This window comes from Macaca nemestrina, chromosome 17, assembly GCF_043159975.1.
Source record: "Macaca nemestrina isolate mMacNem1 chromosome 17, mMacNem.hap1, whole genome shotgun sequence".
NCBI lineage: Eukaryota > Metazoa > Chordata > Mammalia > Primates > Cercopithecidae > Macaca > Macaca nemestrina.
This window is the reverse complement of record NC_092141.1, coordinates 59,874,776-59,893,362: the sequence shown is the minus strand read 5'-3', so window position 1 is coordinate 59,893,362 and position 18,587 is coordinate 59,874,776. Positions and strand designations below refer to the sequence as shown.

At 42.4% G+C, this 18,587-nt stretch overlaps 1 protein-coding gene across 5 annotated transcripts in view; it reads right to left on the bottom strand.

Moving 5' to 3' along the window:
- Positions 1 to 18,587, bottom strand: part of LOC105472429 (zinc finger protein 652) — a 73,327-nt gene that overhangs the window by 10,874 nt on the left and 43,866 nt on the right. For all 5 annotated transcript variants that reach the window (XR_011615771.1, XM_071082980.1, XM_071082979.1 and 2 more), the window contains 4 exons: positions 16,841 to 17,999; positions 12,818 to 12,965; positions 12,052 to 12,167; positions 11,408 to 11,552 (listed from right to left, as the gene is read on the bottom strand). Coding sequence is in view for 4 of the 5 variants with exons in the window: in XM_071082980.1 (XP_070939081.1) it covers positions 11,408 to 11,552; positions 12,052 to 12,167; positions 12,818 to 12,965; positions 16,841 to 17,740 (1,309 nt within the window). In the remaining variant the exon portion in view is untranslated. The remainder of the gene's footprint in view (positions 1 to 11,407; positions 11,553 to 12,051; positions 12,168 to 12,817; positions 12,966 to 16,840; positions 18,000 to 18,587) is intronic.

The following is an 18,587-nucleotide window of genomic DNA, read 5'->3' as shown; positions in this document are numbered from 1 at the left end:
TACAGGCACCCGCCACCATGCCCGACTAATTTTTTTTATTTTTAGTAGAGACAGGGTTTCACTGTGTTAACCAGGATGGTCTTGATCTCCTGACCTTGTGATCCGCCTGCCTCGGCCTCCCAAAGTGCAGGGATTACAGGCGTGAGCCACTGTGCCTGGCCTTGCAATTTCTTTTTTAAAGAGGATCTTGCTCTGTCACCCAGGCTGGGGTATAGTGGTGTGATCACAGCTCACTGCAGTTTCAACCTCCTGGGCTCAAGCAATCCTCCCAGCTCAGCCTCCCAAGTAACTGGGCCTACTACAGGTGTCAGCTACCACATCTGGCTATCTTTTTTTTTCTGTAGAGGCAGGGTCTCCGAATTTTGCCCAGGCTGGTCTCGAACCCATGGGCTCAAGTGATCCTCCCGCCTCAGACTCCCAAAGTGCTGAGATTACAGGCATGAGCTAAGGCCCTGTCCTGTAAGCAATTTCTGACATTCCAAACAAAAGTAAGAATTTTCTGAAAATGTCCTGTGGAACAAAGAAGTCTCTTCCTGACTATTCTCACAGAATCCTTAGCATACAGCTTGCTTTTTGGCACTGAATTTAGAAAATACTGGCTTGACAAACCTACAATATGAATTTCACACCACAGTGTTTCTCAATGAGAGTGCTACCAGCATTTCTGCAGACAATTCCTCATTATGTGGGACTATGTGGCATTCAGCATTCCTGATGCCAGCCTACTGAATACGCACAAGAGATTTCGACAAAAAAAATGCCCCTATGCCATTTCCAAATGTCTGTGGGTGTAGGGAGGGTGTTGGGGGTTATTGCTCCTAGTTGAGGACCACTGGGCCAATGAGTCAAAAAAGGAGACAGAATCCCAGAGTTCTTAGGGCATTTAGAAAGGAAATTAGGTTTGGGTTCTGAGGGCTTAATTTTTAAGCTTCCCTAACTTGCTTTTGAACTTACTGTTAGTTCCATTCTGTGTCTGCCTGCTTCTCTACCCAGGCTGTAGAAAATAAAATGCTTTTTGATTCTGTATGTCCATCAATCATTTTATATGGGATGCTGAGGTGAGGCGGGGAGTACTTCTGTACATGCACTTCGGTGAACTACACGCTTGTATTGATCAATTCCTGCATCAGTCCTCCATAGCTATAGCTTGTCTCTTTACATTAACTCCTATAAGAGTGTTGCTGTCACTTCCATTGCTGCTCCCTCTTCTCCCAACAGGTGTGTTTATTCTACTCATGTGTATTGGGTCTTACTGTGTACCAGGCACTGCTAACTGCTTTACATCTATTAACCTTGGTGATCCTCACAGTGACTGTATGAGGCAGGTACACTATTACCCCTTATTTTACTCATAAGGGAATTAATAAACTTGCTCAAGTTTATATGCTAATGGAGAGTTAGGATTTAAAATCTGCAGCCTGGTTCTAGAGTTTGTTTTTGACATATAAACCACAGTATTTCACAAACCACTCAATTTGCATTTCTGCATGCATGAAGGGATGTATTTTCTTACTTTCTCATCTACTTTGGGACTCCTTTTTTCCCACCCCTCCCCGGGCCCCTTCTTATATTCCTAGGAGAAAACACCTCTTTACTCATAGTACAAATTTATTGTCTCCAGCTTTTCATAATAATAGAAAACTGACATCCTCTATGGCCTCTTCCATGGAAGCCAGAATTTTCCTCATTTTCCTGAGAGATTGAAGAGTCAATTTTCTCCATAACTATCAGTATTATTTGAAACCTATCATATTTCTCGTCTTTACGCTTTTTTTTTGAGATGGAGTCCTGCTCTGTCGCCCAGGCTGAAGTGTAGTGAGTGGCACGATCTCAGCTCACTGCAGCCTCTGTCTCCTGGGCTCAAGCGATTCTCCTGCCTCAGCCCCTGGAGTAGCTGGGATTACAGGCACGTGCCACCACACCCAGCTAATTTTTGTATTTTTAGTAGAGATGAGGTTTCACCGTATTGGCCACACTGGTCTCAAACTCCTGACCTCAGGTGATCTTCCCACCTCAGCCTCCCAAAGTGCTGGGATTACAGGTGTGAGCCACCATGCCTGGCCCTCTTTACACTTTTCATTCTTCAATCACTGCCACAGCTAGGCTCCTTACTGTGACTCATATTCATCTTTCTGGATGAATTCTGAGCCCAGTTTGTTTTCCTTCTTTTTAATCGATTTCCTCCAACCATCTTAAAAACTTCAACTTCTGGCAGGGTGTGGTGTCTCAAGCCTGTAATCCCAGCACTTTGGGAGGCCAAGGCAGGAGGATCACTTGAGGCTAGGAGTTCGAGACCAGCCTGGGCAACACAGTGGCACCCTGTCTATATATTAAAAAGCAAACAAAAGCCCTTCTACTTCTGTGCTAAATGGAATTAAGCAAATCAATTATAGTATATTTGTTTGATGGAAAATACCATTGAAAACAATGTTACAGGCTAGGTAAAGTGGCTCACACCTGGAATCCCAGCACTTTGGGAGGCTGAAGCAGGAGGATTGCTTCAACCCAGGAGTTCGAGACCAGCCTCAACATGGTAAGACTCTGTTTTTACAAAAAAATACAAACAATTAGCCAAGTATGGTGGTGTGCACCTGCAGTCCCAGCTACTGAAGAGGCTGAGGTGGGAGAATGACTTGAGCCTGGGAGGCAGAGGTTGCAGTAAGCTGAGATTGCACCACCGCACTCAAGCCTGAGCCACAGAGAGATGCTATCTTAGAACAACAACGTTATAAAGTACAGAAATGTATTTCTTTTTTCCTTTTTTTTTGAGGTGGAGACTCACTCTGTCGCCCAGGCTGGAGTGCAGTGGCGCAATCTCGGCTCACTGCAACCTCCGCCTCCTGGGTTCAAGCGATTCTGCCGCCTCAGCCTCCCGAGTAGCTGGGACTACAGGCGCCTGTCACCATGCCCGGCTAATTTTTTGTATTTTTACCAAAGACAGGGTTTCACCGTGTTAGCCAGGATGGCTTTGATCTCCTGACCTTGTGATCCACCCGCCTCAGCCTCCCAAAGTGTTGGCATTACAGGCGTGAGCCACTGCGCCCAGCCCAGAAATGTAATTATTAACATGAAAATGTATAATCTGTTAAGTTTATCTATGGTCTATTAAATAAAAGCAAGTTATGAAAATGCATGCATGCATGAGGACGGGTGTGGTGGCTCATGCCTGTAATCCCAGCACTTTAGGAGGCTGAGGCAGGCGGATCATTTGAGGTCAGGAGTTCGAGACAGGCTCGGCCAACATGCTGAAACCCCATCTCTACTAAAAATACAAAAATTAGCCGGGTGTGGTGGCACGCACCTGTAGTCCCAGCTGCTGGGGAGGCTGAGGCAAGAGAATCACTTGAACCCGGGAGGCAGAGGTTGCAGTGAGCGAGATTGTGCCATTGTACTCCAGCCTGGGTGACAGAGCAAGACTCCATCTCAAAAAAAAGAAAAGCATGCATGGTATTATCTACCTTTTAAAAATATATATACATGGAAAGAAATATAACAGGCCAGCCACAGTGGCTCACACTTGTAATCCCAGCACTTTGGGAGGCTGAGGCAGGGCAGATTGCTTGAGCCAGGAGTTCAAGACCAGCCTGACCAACATAGTGAGACCCCCAACTCTATTAAAAGAAAAAATACAACAAATGTTACCAGTGATTATCTCTAGGTAATAGGATCACGGGTGATGTTTTATTCTTTATGCTTATCTGTTTTTTGTTTTTTTTTTGAGACAGGGTCTCACTCTATCACCCAGGCTGGAGTACAGTGGTATGATCTTGGCTCACTGCAACCTCCACCTCCGGGTTCAAGCAATTCTCCTGCCTCGGCCTCCTAAGCAGCTGGGACTCCAGGCATGCACCACCACACCTGGCTAGTTTTTGTATTTTCAGTAGAGACAGGTTTTACCACATTGGCCAGGCTGGTCTCAAACTCCTGACTTCAATTGATCCACCCACCTTAGCCTCCCAAAGTGCTGGGATTACAGGTGTGAGCCACCATGCCCGGCTCTCATTTGTAGTCTTCTATATTATAAGTGATTTGCCGCAGAAAGACCAAAAACTACTAGAACTAGCCTACTACAAATGCCTGGATTCAAATTAAAATTGGTCTTTTTTACTGCTTAGTAATCTTTTATTCACTTCTTAATGTCCACATTTGTTGTTCCAGACCTTCACTTGACATTAACCCACAATCCCATCTGCCTCTAAATCTCATTATTCATTATGCCCCATCTCCTAAATGTGTTTAATGGTTGATATTAAGGTTTCTCTGAAACTTCAAGGTTAAGATTACAATGAGGTTGAAACAAGGATAAATACAAATCTAACATTTAAAATCAACTACCTGTACAATGTTCCACTTTAAGGAAGAGCTGGTAAATGGGTGGCAAGAAGATATAATTACAGCTAAATTCATCAAGGTAACTGGAAAAGCATGTATATTAATATATCTAAAGATATGACCGAACTTTTACATGTAGATAAAGCTAACCTAATTGTACAGCAATGTAATGAGTCTGAAGAAAAAACAGTATAAATGAAGACAGAGAACCTACAGAGAAGATAGAAAAGAGCAAGAATTAGGCTAGTTGTCTCTTGTATGTGGTCTGTCCAATAAACACAAGCATTCCAGTCTGCTTAGGGTGAATATCTTTGGGCAGAATAAATATATATACACACACACACACACATATATATACACACACATACATACATACATACATACATCTAACTGAAATCTTTCTTGAATTTTAAACCCATTTTTCTTTTAATTTATTTTTTTGAGACAGAGTCTCGCTCTATTGCCCAGGCTGGGGTGTAATGGCACAATCTCGGCTCACTGCAAGCTCCCCATCCTGGGTTCACGCCATTCTCCTGCCTCAGCCTCTCGAGTAGCTGGGACTACAGGCCCCGCCACCATGCCCAGCTAATTTTTTGTATTTTTAGTAGAGACGGGGTTTCACCATGTTAGCCAGGATGGTCTCGATCTCCTGACCTCGTGATCTGCCCGCCTCAGCCTCCCAAAGTACTGGGATTACAGGCGCGAGTCACTGCGCCCGGTCTAAACCCATTTTTCACACTGCTTACTTGAATGCCCCAGAGATATCTCAAAACAAGTACAAAATTAAATTCATTATCCTATCTATCAAACCTGCTCTTCCCTCTACTATTCTCTATCTTGACAAATAGTTTTATACCTCACGTCTGGGACTAACCCTTGATTCTTCCCTTCTATGCTACCCTTTGATACTACTGATATCCAATCAATCCCCCAAGTTCATTCAAACAAATAAATAAAAGTTCATTCAAACTTGGTGATTGAACACTATTTTCATAGTACTGATATCCAGTCAATTCACCAAGTTCTACTTTGTATCACTTTTAAAGTGATAACTTTAATCTCATCGGTTGCCATTACCATAAATTTTATTTTATTTTACCTTATTATTTTTTGAGATGGAGAATCACTTGAACCCAGGAGGTGGAGGTTGCAGTGAGCTGAGATCACGCCACTGCACTCCAGCCTGGGTGACAGAGCAAGACTCTGTTTCAATAAAAAAAAATAAAATAAAGATAATAATCTCCTTAATAGATTATTACGATACAAAACACAAGTAAAGTGCTTACAACAGTATCTGGTAAAGTGCTTACAACAGTATCTGGCACACAGTACTCAATGCATTTTACCTGCTACTATCATCACCATCAACACCATCATTACCATTCAGCAGACTATAAGCTCCTTAAGAGCAGAAACCAGGTCTTAATTCATCCTTGTGTCTCTAGGCACATAGCACTGTGCCTGGTATAAGGAGAATCAGTAGGTATTCTATTTTGAACTCATCCTATGTCCACACCATCCTAGTAAACCCTGACTGATGGCCCGTCAGCCTTCCTAGACAAGGTCTGACTCATTTCTCTTTAACTGCAAAGAAACAGTCCAATACTGTCAGTTCATACAATGTCCTTAATCCCAACCAAACACACTGCTGTCTCTAAATGTAGTTTCATTCAGCCTTAGAGACCTATCTGTATCCCCTTCCTTCTCTAAAGCTAATCCTTCTCTAAAACCAACATTTCTCCTGCACCCTTCAGGTACTACTGTCATTCTTATTTAATATCAAGAAATCAGAGGCCTAGACAGGTTACACAATTCTGCTAGTGATTGGCAGAGCCAGGTTTGTCCAACTTTACCATCTAGCTGCTTTTCCAGTTTGGACACTCTGAATAATATTAAAAGGCAGATGACAAACCAGAGGTAAGTATTTCAACATTAATGAAATAAAAAAAGTCAAACACTAATGGAAAGATGAACACAGAAAAGGCACAAGCAATTCAGAAAAGAAAATACATTGATAACTATTAAGCAAATAAAAATGTTCACTCTTACCTAGTAATTAAATAAATGCAAATTAATATAAGAAATCATTTCTCACCTATCAAATCAGCAAGGATTTTATTTACAATTATAAAGGGCTGGGCAAACAAGTATTTTCCCTCTGGGTTTTTTCAATTTTCTTTTTAATAGTGATGGAGGTCTCACTATATTGCCTAGGCTGGTCTTGAACTCCTGAGCTCAAGTGATCCTCCCACCTCAGCCTCCCAAAGTGCTGGGATTACAGGCGTGAGTCAGTGCATCTGGCTGCAAATGAGTATTTTCATTTTCATACAGCTGGCGGGAGTATATGTGGAGGGCATTTTGTAATACATGACACTAAGTCTTAAAAATGTGTATATCTCTTTGCTATAATAATCCTACTTCCAAAAATTTATCCTAAGTAAATAATTACGACTGTGATAACACTGTGATAAACAATATTGTAGCTATTTATTTTTTTGAGACGGAGTTTTGCTCTGTCCCCAGGCTGGAATAAAGTGGCATGATCTCAGTTCACTGCAACCTCCCTGTCCCGGGCCCAAGTGATTCTCCTGCCTCAGCCTCTTGAGTAGCTGGGATTACAGGTGTGCTCCACCACACTCGGCTAATTTTTCTTTTTTTTTTTTTGAGACGGAGTCTCGCTGTGTCTCCCAGGCTGGAGTGCAGTGGCGTGATCTCGGCTCACTGCAAGCTCCGCCTCCCGGGTTCATGCCATTCTCCCGCCTCAGCCTCCCAAGTAGCTGAGACTACAGGCGCCCGCCACCACGCCCGGCTAGTTTTTTTTTTGTATTTTTAGTAGAGATGGGGTTTCACCATGTTAGCCAGGATAGTCTCGATCTCCTGACCTCGTGATCCACCCGCCTCGGCCTCCCAAAGTGCTGGGATTACAGGCTTGAGCCACCGCGCCCGGCCGGCTAATTTTTTGTATTTTTAGTAGAGACAGGGTTTTGCTGTGTTGGCCAGGCTGGTCTCGAACTCCCGACTTCAAGTGATCTATCCACCTTGGCCTCCCAAAGTGCTGACATTACAGGTGTGAGCCACTGGCCTGTGGCTATTTATAACAGTAGAAAAATTGGAAACAGAAATAACATAAACGTCTAGCAGGGAACTGGCTAAATAAGTGGAGAAAATATCCTTCACTGGCCAGGCTCAGGGGTGGGGCTCATGTCTGTAATCCCAGCAGTTTGGGAGGCTGAGGCGGGTGGATCACCTGAGGTCAGGAGTTCAAGACCAGCCTGGCCAACATGGTGAAACCCTGTTTCTACTAAAAATAAAAAGAAATAGCTAGGCGTGGTGGCATGTGCCTGTAATCCCAGCTACTTGGGGGCTGAGGCAGAAGAATCACTTGAACCTGGGAGGTAGAGGTTGTGGTGAACCGAGATCGGGCCAGGCCTGGGCAACAGAGTAAGACTCTGTCTTAAAAAAAAAAAAAAAAAAAAAAAAAGGCCAGGCGCAGTGGCTCGTGCTTATAATCCCAGCACTTTGGGAGGCCAAGGCGAGCGGATCATGAGGTTGGGAATTCGAGACCAGCCTGGCCAACACAGTGAAACCCCCGTCTCTACTAAAAATACAAAAAAATTAGCTGCGCATGGTGGCATGAGCCTATAATCCCAGCTACTCAGGAGGCTGAGGCAGGAGAATTGCTTGAACATGGGAGGTGGAGGTTGCAGTGAGCTGAGATTGCACCACTGCACTCCAGCCTGGGCGACAGAGCAAAACTCCATCTCAAAACAAACAACAACAAAACAAATCCTTCACTTTATAGGATTGTTGCAAAGGGTACATTAATTAAATGAGATAAAGCACTTAAGATAATGCCTGACATACATGTGTATAATAAATTATAGCTACTATTATAGCAAATTTACAAGAATAAATATTATATAGCCATTAAAATTATATTGCTGACATAATACAGCAAAAGAAAAAGCAGGTTACAAGAGTATAAATACCCAACATTTGTTTTTACTATATACATGAACACATAAACACTTATGCAAAGTATCTGTCTATATGTGTGTTAAGAAACTGAAGAATTTTTTTTAATGGGTATATGCCAAAATGTTAAGAGTGGTGATCTCTTGGTGGCATGATTTTATTTTGTTTGCAATTTTCATAGTTTCTCATATATTTTAATAAGTATGTGTTACTCTTTTTTTGGTTTGTTTGTTTTGATTTTTGAGACCAGGTCTTGCTCTATTGCCCAGGCTGGAGTGAAGTGACACAATCACAGCTCACTGCAGCCTTGATCTCCTGGGTTCAAACAATCCTCCCTGCCTCAGTCTCCCAAGTAGCTGGGACCACAAGCGTGTGTCACCACCCATGGCTAACTTTTGTATTTTTGCAGAGCTGGGGTTTTGCCATGTTGCCCAGGCTGGTCTTGAACCTCTGGGCTCAAGAGATTCACCTGCCTTGGCCTCCCAAAGTGCTGGCATTACAGGCGTGAGCCACCATGTCCAGGTGTATATGAATTACACCTTTAATGAGAAAGATAAAAATTTGGGGGACTGGGCATGGTAGCTCATGCCTGTAATCCTAGCACTTTGGGAAGCCAAGGCAGGTGGATCACCTGAGGTCAGGAGTTCAAGACCAGCCTGGCCAACATGGTGAAACCCCATCTCTATTAAAAATACACAAATTAGCCAGGCACGGTGGTGTGCACCTGTAGTCCCACCTACTTGGGAGGCTGAGGCAGGAAAATTGCTTGAACCTGGAAGGTGGAGGTTGCAGTGAGTGGAGGTCACACCACTGCACTCCAGCCTGGGTGACAGAGAAAGACTCCGTCTGAATAATAATAATAATAATAATAATAATAATTTTTTAGGGGGTGGGAATTTAGGTAGTTGTATTGCTTTAGAAGAAACAAGAAGTATTCAGTTTGCCTATTTGATCAAAGACGAATACTCAACATAAATTTATACAATAACTAAAATAATCATGAAAGAAACACTTCAGTTTCACATTATGAACATTTAAGGGTCCAAAGAAAAAAATGACAAAGGAGAAGAAACAAAGAAATACAGGAGAAAGAGGGAGGAAGGAATGGGGAGAAAAGCACACAGGGAGACAGGCAGGTAAGATAAGGGGGATGCAGAGGCAGAGACTTAAGTGCTAGAGGTTCCTTTCAATTCTGTGACATTTACCAAGCATCTATGTGCCAAGCAGTGTGTGTGAATATGACACAACTTCCACCTTCACAAAAAACTTATGTTCTGGCCAGGGGTGGTGGCTCACGCCTGTAATCCCAGCACTTTGGGAGGCCGAGGCAGGTGGATCATTTGAGGTCAGGAGTTCTAGACTGGCCTCACCAATATGGTGAAACCCTGTCTCTACTAAAAATAAAAATAAAAAAAAATTAGGCGTGGTGGTGAACGCGTGTAATATCAGCTACTCAGGAGGCTGGGGCAGGAGAATCACTTGAACCCTGGGAGGTGGAGGTTGCAGTGAGCCAAGATCGTGGCACTGCAGTGAGCCAAGATCGTGCCACTGCACTCAGTCTGGGTGACAGAGCGAGACTCCATCTAGGAAAAAGAAAGAAAGAAAGAAAGAAAGAAAACCAAAAAACCCCCCAAAACCTACGCTCTGTTTAGTTCCATGTTTTCTTGCCGTATCACACACAAAAAAACCTGAACCCTAAAAATGACATTAGAACTAAGAGCCTATCCAAGAGCCACCAAATTATAAGGAGAATCTGTTAACTATTCTGATGTATCCTGCCATCCACTTGGCTATATCTGCAAAGTTATCATTTTCTTTTCAGGTCTAATTTAACTAATTAAACTGCTTTCATGACTCTTCATCTAGACTAAAAATCCTTAAAATCTGAAGGTGCTCTGTTCTGAATGAGAATGAAGCCCACTAGGTAGGCGTTTTTCTTTGGGCTTCAACAGAGAACTGAGAACTAAAGAGATCCAGCCATGGGCAGAATTTCCTCACCACTAGTTAAGCAAAAAGAACAGCAGGCTAAGCAAGATAATCTCTGTTGTTCTTTCTAGGTTCACTACTCTGTAGACTAATGGAACCTGGAATCCTGTCATTATATTTTATTTAGAAACCTGAAAAATGTTTCATCCTGTTCAATTTATGCGAAGATGACTAATCCCAGAACATCAAGTTTAGACTGAGATACAATGATAGTGTTTATAGGGGAGCTATTATTTTAGCCAGTTCCCTGGAAGCAGGATAATCAAATGCTTGTAAGACTCAAATCCATGCTATGGAACATATGCTCCTAAAACCACAAAGTGGTTAAAATATTAATTAACCTCACGGAATGGATGTGTTCCTGAAAAGTAGTGAATTTTTGTAAATCATGTAAAATCAAACTTTAAGAACACTGAGAGGGGCTGTCTTGGTGGCTCACACCTGTAATTCCAGCACTTTGGGAGACTGATCGCGGGCAGATCGCTTGAGCCCAGGAGAGACCAGCCTGGGCAACATGGTGAAACCCTGTCTCTACAAAAAAAACAAAAATTAGCCAGCTATGGTGGCGTGCACCTGTGGTCCCAGCTACTTGGTTGGCTAAGGTGGGAGGATGGCTTGAGCCTGGGAGGTAGAGGCTGCAGCGAGCTGAGACTGCGCCACTGCCCTCCAGCCTGAGTAATGGAAGCAAGACCCTGTCTTTAAAAAAAAAAAAAAAGAAAGAAAGAAAAAACAGAGAGAAGGGTATTCTATTAAAGCAATCAGTGTCCTCCATCCTTGTAAGTTCCAGAACCCTTTCCTTAGGAAAATAACGTATGCACATACACAAAACAAGTTTCATACAATTTCAGGAGTTCCTGAACCCCATGCAAAGACCTCATTGTCTTAAAAGAGCTCAAAGTTAAAAGGCACTCGCAAACAATTCTTTTTTAAACAATCAGTTATTAGAGCTAAATTTTTCAGTATTACTAATCTACATTTTTACATATTAGGTTTATTTAAAGTGAGATTTTTGCTTCATATGCAAATTTGTGGTTTTGATTTTTTAAAAAACAGACCCACAGATGATCAACAAGTGCTTGAGACATTATCTGTATCTTTCCCAAGAAATTCTTACCAGTGTGTGTTTTCATGTGTTCGTCGAAGTACTGCTTCATGTTGAAATCCTTGCCACACCACTGGCACATGAACTGTTTGTGCCCAATATGAATGCTCATGTGGGAGCGTAGCTGGTACTTGTACTGAAACCTTTCGTCACAGTTCTGCATTGGACACAGTTGGAGATTTTTGAATGCCAAGCATAATAGCTTTACCTGAGCCCACCCTAACATAGTCTCTGATATTAGGCTTATTTTTCATACTCAAAATAGAACCTGCTTGTGTCAGCTATTTGGCTTTGCTATATTTCTGCAGGTGAGTTACTAATAAAAGGGAAATTTTCTCACAAAATTAACATTGAAGTATACTCGACTTCTCAGAATCACTGAGAAAAGAAAAATAAGTCATTGTGTGTTACTTCTAAGTTAACCTAATCTAAGAGTTAACAGTGCGTTAAAAGTGACATTTTTCTACCTTGCAGTGACAGCACACACCAAGCTCAGGCAGTGACAGCACACACCGAGCTCAGAACACACCGAGCTCAGAAGGTTCTGTGGAAGGCAGCTTTGTGCCTCCTGCTCCAGCATACCTCTCTCTCACTGGTCCGCCATCTATGCAAACACTAACCCCTAGGCCTGGGCCTGTAGGTAGCACATTCCTTACCTCGCATCTGAAGGGCTTCTCTCCAGAATGCTGCAAGGAGTGCACCTTGAGTGACATACTGCGTTTGAATGATTTTCCACAGGTTTCACATGTAAATGGCATGTCTTTTGTGTGTGCTGCAACACAGAATGTACTTAGTGTCAAAACAAATCCACCAAAAAGCTCAAACTAAAAATGTATCCTACTGTAAAGCAAATATGCCCTCCTAATTTTCTACACTGATTTGTAAGCCTTTTTTTTTTTTTTTTTCTGACATGGAGTCTTGCTCTGTCGCACAGGCCGGAGTGCAGTGGTGCGATCTTGGCTCACTGCAACCTCCACCCCCCGGATTCAAGTGATTATCCTGCCTCAGCCTCCCGAGTAGCTGGGATTACAGGCATGCGCCACCACACCCAGCTAATTTTTGTATTTTTAGTAGAGACAGGGTTTCACCATGTTGGCTAGACTGGTTTCAAACTCCTGACTTCATGTGATTTGCCTGCCTCAGCCTCCCAAAGTGCTGGGATTACAGGCGCAAGCCACCACACCAGGCCTTTGTGAGGCTATAATAGTAATATCTGAAGAGAAAAATAATGTTGAAAAGAAATCTGGGTGTGGAAGACTATACCATCCAATTTGGTGATACTTACTGAAGACATATTGCATTCAGTTTCAACAGGTCAAAACTGATTAGGGCAATTCCTCATATTCTGCCCAACCCAAGGCATAAAGTACACAGAAGAGCAAGGGAAAATTATAGGTATGAGAGAAAAGCAGAAAAACTTACCAACCATGTGTTTCCGCACATGAGCCATGGTATAGAATTTCTTCTCACAAATTTCACAGGAAAATTTCTTTTCTGCATATCCATGGACGATCTTGATATGCTCATGAAGGGACCAGAGTTTCTTGAACGATTTGTTACAGGAAACACACTGAGCAGGATAAATAGAAATAATATTTATAGGGGCTTACAGAATGCCATACCAGCCTACTGGCAGATGAAACGGATATGCTTCAGGTTCATGGCACAAGGCCAGAATTCAGATAAATGCTATTCTTCCACAGAGCCCAGATTCCAACACCAACATCTGTATGTTCTCTTTTTCTAAGATGCATCTTTTAGACACTCTTTGGGAGTATGAAAACAATGGCAAAAACTAAGACAAAAAGTGGAAAGTTCCACTAACATCAAGCAATGTTCAAGTGATTCTCCTGCCTCAGCCTCCCAAGTAGCCAGGATTACAGGCGGGCACCACCACGCCCAGCTAATTTTTTTGTATTTTTAGTAGAGACGGGGTTTCACCGTGTTGCCAGGGTGATCTCGATCTTCTGACCTCGTGATCCATCTGCCTCGGCCTCCCAAAGTACTGGGATTATAGGCATGAGTCACCACGCCCAGCCAAGCTTTTTTATTTTTAAACAGAAGTTGCAAGAGATTCAAGTTTTAAAAATATATGTATTAAGCAAATGTGGCTGCCTCCTCCACATCAGTTAGTAAGGGTTTACCAGAGAATATATACTAATTTTAAATTAGTATAATAAAGACAAGAAACAAAATACGTATTAGTGGTATAGGTATTATAGGTATGTAGAAATATAAAAATGTTCTTACGCCTTAGAAAATGCATTTGGAGCCAGGCGCAGTGGCTCACGCCTGTAATCCCAGCACTTTGGGAGGTCAAGACGGGTGGATCACCTGAGGTCAGGAATTTGAGACCAGCCTGGCCAACATGGAGAAACCCCATCTCTACTAAAAATACAAAATTAGCCAGGCATGGTGGCGCGTGCCTGTAATCCCAGCTACTCAGGAGGCTGAGGCAGGAGAATTGCTTGAACCTGGGAGGCGGAGATTGTGGTGAGCCAAGATCGCGCCACTATATTCTAGCCGGGCCAACAGAGCGAGACTGTCTCAGAAAAAAAAAAAAAAAAAAAATGCATTTGGAGCATTTATTAACATGAATAATTGAAATGTTATTATATTTCCCCAAATCTAATTTACAATTTCAAACACTTCCCTCTGGCAGAATATACCCTCTAAACTCTTAGTATCACTCTCTCTTTTTAAATTATTATTATTATTTTGAGATGGAGTCTCACTCTGTCACCCAGGTTGGAGTGCAGTGGCGTGATCTCGGCTCACCACAACCTCCACCTCCCAGGTTCAAGCGATTCTCTTGCCTCAGCCTCCCGAGTAGCCAGTGCCACCATGCCTGGCTAATTTTTGTATTTTTAGTAGAGACGAGGTTTCACAATGTTGGCCAGGCTGGTCTCAAACTCCTGACCTGGTGATCTGCCTGCCTCGGCCTCCCAAAGTGCTGAGATTACAGGTGTGAACTATTGCACCCAGCCTCACTCTTAAAAAATTTTTAAAAAGTTTTTTTTGGTCTAAACTTTAATTAACTAAAGTCTATCCCTTTTCCCTTACAGACCAGTTCCAGAGCTCTCTTGCAAGAATCTGTAGAAAACACATGCTACACTGCCTAGCTTCTTGTATCATGAATCATTAATAGCCTGTAATATTAGGCATCATGTGTATCAGAGTATTTCTAGTTAAAGCAAAACAATACTAGAAAGCTGTTGGTAATCATTAGGCTTTTGGACACTTATGGGGGAACATGTAAATAATTCACTGTAAATAAAGATCTCTCTAAACATCATTGTCACTTCAGGAAACAAGAACTCTAAGAGTTAAAATATAAACCTCTGGTTGGAAAATGCTCTAGAAAAGGACAGACTACTACTATCAGACATTTTGTAGGGCAGGTTTTTTGTTGTTGTTGTTTAGACAGTCTCACTCTGCTGCTCAGGCTGGAATGTAGTGGTGCTATCATGGCTTACTGCAGGATCAATCTCCTGGGCTCAGGCAACCCTCCCAAAGTGCTGAGACTACAGGCGTGAGCCACTGCACCCAGCCTTAGGGCAGGGTTTTAGTTTCTTTTTTTTTTTTTTTTTTTTTGGAGACACAGTCTCGCTCTGTCACCCAGGATGGAATGCAGTGGTGCGATCTCGGCTCATTGCAACCTTTGCCTCCCAGGTTCAAGCGATTCTCCTGCCTCAGCCTCCCGAGTAGCTGGGATTACAGGCATGCGCCACCACGCCTGGCTAATTTTGTATTTTTAATAGAGACGGGGTTTCTCCATGTTGGTAAGGCTGGTCTCGAACTCCTGACCTCAGGTGATCCACCCGTCTTGGCCTCCCAAAGTGCTAGGATTACAGGTGTGAGCCACCATGCCCAGCCTGGGGTTTTAGTTTTTACTTGTTACCAGGTCATCAGAATTATTAGGATCTATACGTAAGAACAAAGTACAGTGTTCTTTAGGAATTTGAATGAAGTTCATTTAGCAGAATCCACAAAACTTAAAACACAAATTTAAAAGTAGTATCATGAAGAATCGTGAGGAAAGTCACACACAAAAAGTATTTATTAAATGTTTTCTTTTCTGTAACTTAAACAGATTTAAGTTTAAAAAAAAAAACACCCCACAAAACCTATATATAAAGATCAAGAACACTTTCAGTAACAGATCATTACAGAATCCAAGTTTGACCCCTAGAGTGCAGCAGTGCGCCACACTCCCTAGCACACAGCAGGGCACCACACTCCCTAGTGTACAGCAGGGCACCACACTCCCTAGCGCGCAGCAGTGCACCACACTCCCTTTGGCCTGAAGTGTTGCAGACAACTCCTATCCAAGCCAGGACACTGGCAGTTACCGGAGGATATGGGCTCCATGACTCAGTCTTCTTTTATTTACCCAGCGTGTCGGAGATCAAGTCACAACTGATGAATCAAAAGCGGTGAATTTTTAGCAAATGCAATTTCCATTTTTTAAAACTCTTTAAAGTAGAGCAATGATCTCAGTTGTTGATTAAAAGCAATGAAAGAAAAGTGAAACTTAAAAAGTAACTACCAATATTAGAAGCACACCAAAAAACAAAACAAACCAACACAATTTATCCTTTATAAGTTTAGCTTAAATATGGTACAAAATATTTCTGTTACATATCTTATGGAGACATGAATAGACTTACCTCTTATATTCATTAATATGCATTCACATGTGCAAACCAATATAACTGCAATCCATTTGACATAATATAATTAGCATACCTCTTTAACCTATCACAATATAGTCCTTTCACGACACCAACCTGGTTTGAATACCATTATTTTGTTACCTTAACAATACTGTACAGTGGCATTATGTAAACCTAGTGCCAGGTGGGCAACATTTTCAACCAGCTCAGCCTCTGCTTAAAGTTTGCATATTCCCATGGGCTCAGCCTCTTGGCAAATTTAGTGTTGTCATCTCTCCAATGGTAAAAGCAAACTCACTGCTGAAGATCTTCCATTTCCACCGGTCTGAGTCATGATGGTTTTTGTCCCCATCAGCTGTACTAGAATCTGGCATCATTATAAACCCAGAAAGGGACCTTTCTCTACTCCTAACCTTTAATCAGTAACTCCTACCTCCACAGAGAAGATGCCAGAATGAATTCTATTACATGTCCTACAACAGTGAATCTCAGTGCAAAGTTGGTGTTGATTTTAACCTCCTGGTCAATCAACTATAACAGATCCCCCTTCCAGTGTGCCTGGGTTCCCACTAGTCCAGCGTCAAATTTAATGCTTTCGAAATAAAAGCCTTGGTTTAGAAAAGACCAAAGCAGGAGCTTTTCAAATGATAAATTGGTGAAATCTGTCCCTTCAGCCTCTATTGTATTTATTCTCTTGGGCGGATACCAGATGAATCTGAACAGCCAGGTTTTATCCTGAAAAGTTTGCCCTCTCGGTGATGAAACCTACCTGAATGTTTTTTTCACAGTCTGTTTGCTGGTGAAGGGACAGCTCACTTTCCAGGACAAACTTCTTGCCACATTTATCACAAATCTGCATGCGCCTGTGAGTAACGTTCATGTGCTTCTCCAGGTACCAGCGAGTGTTAAATACCCTGGGGCACTTCTCACAGGTCAGAGTCTCTTTCTCTTCACACTTAGCTTTCTGGACTGGTGCTTTGGGCTCCTTTGTGGCCCGCTTCTTACGCTTAGGTGGCTCTACACTCTTCCTACGACCTCTTGTAGTTCTGGGAGTAGGGGAAGTGGTAGCTGCGGCAACAGAGGCAGCTCTCCTGGTTCTCCTTTGTGTAACGCTGACTTTCTCTACTATCTTCTCCTTTTTCTTCTGCTTTTCATTCTCTCCATAGTCATTGCTGTCATCTGTGGCCTCTTCCTCACTCTCTTCCTCTTCCTCCTCACTGCTTGTCTTAAGAACAGGAGTCTCTTTGGACTGAGAAGAGACACCCTTTTCCCCTTTAGACACATTTAATGTTTGATTATTAAGGTTTACCTCCACTATGATCTGCTCCCTTTTGTAAGAGACTTCTTCCTCTTCCTCTTCTGTGTCATCAGAATTCTCCCGGTCTTCCTTAACAGCATGCACGTCAGACACTGCTCTTGTCTCCCTGAAATACGGCTGTTCTTCTGTTTCATGGAGATGTGGCTTGCTCATCTTGGTGTCCACTAACACAGAATAAGGACTTCCTGACTCCCTTTTGTACACTTTGGTGGACAGGTCAAGTTCTTGGTTGGCACCATGATAAAAGGAAGATGGCACTTGACCACGACGGCTATCTTCTTGTGCCATTCCTGCTACATGCACAGCACAGTTTTCAACCAGTTCCTGACAAGAACTGGCTGTGTGGCTCATTGGTAAGTGGCCCAATTTATTAAGCAGTTCAGACTATAAAGAAAATAGCTTTAAAACAAGGTAATTATTAAGACTCAAATCTTTTTTCATCCACAAAGAATCACTCAAATGAAAAAAAGATATTCCTGGAAATTGTGTGCAATTCTTCCAGTGTTGCAGCACCAAAGCATGAGTCAAAAAGGTTTGGTATTACGGCAAGAGCAGAGCACTAGTGATTTTTCTTCTGAAGAGAGCTGCAAGGGACTTGGGAGCATCTTATCTACAAAGAAAAGCAAAGAGGAAAAAACATCAGATAATACCACTATTTCCTTTTTATAGCATGAATTTAAATCACAAGAAACATAGCTTAAATAATAATAATTATTAAATATTATTATTATTTAGAGATGGAGTCTCACTCTGTCACCCAGGCTGGAGTGCAGTAGTACAGTAGTGCAGTCTTGGCTTACTGCAACCTCTGCTGCCCGGGTTCAAGCGATTTCCCTGCCTTAGCCTCCTAAGTAGTTGGGATTACAGGCAGCTGCCACCACGCTGGGCTAATTTTTGTATTTTTAGTACAGACGGGGTTTCACCATCTTGGCCAGGCTGGTCTTGAACTCCTGACCTCGTGATCCACCCACCTCGGGCTCCCAAAGTGCTGGGATTACAAGCATGAACCACCACACCCGGCCAAAATTATTAAACTCTTTACATACACAATGCTTTTAACTGCTTAAATGTTTCAGTATGGGCCATTATTTTGATTACAGGAATTCATAAACATTTTCTGTTAGACTATAAATTTTACAACAGCAAAAGCCACATCTGTCCAGTTCACTGAGATATCCTCAGAGCTTAGCACAGTATC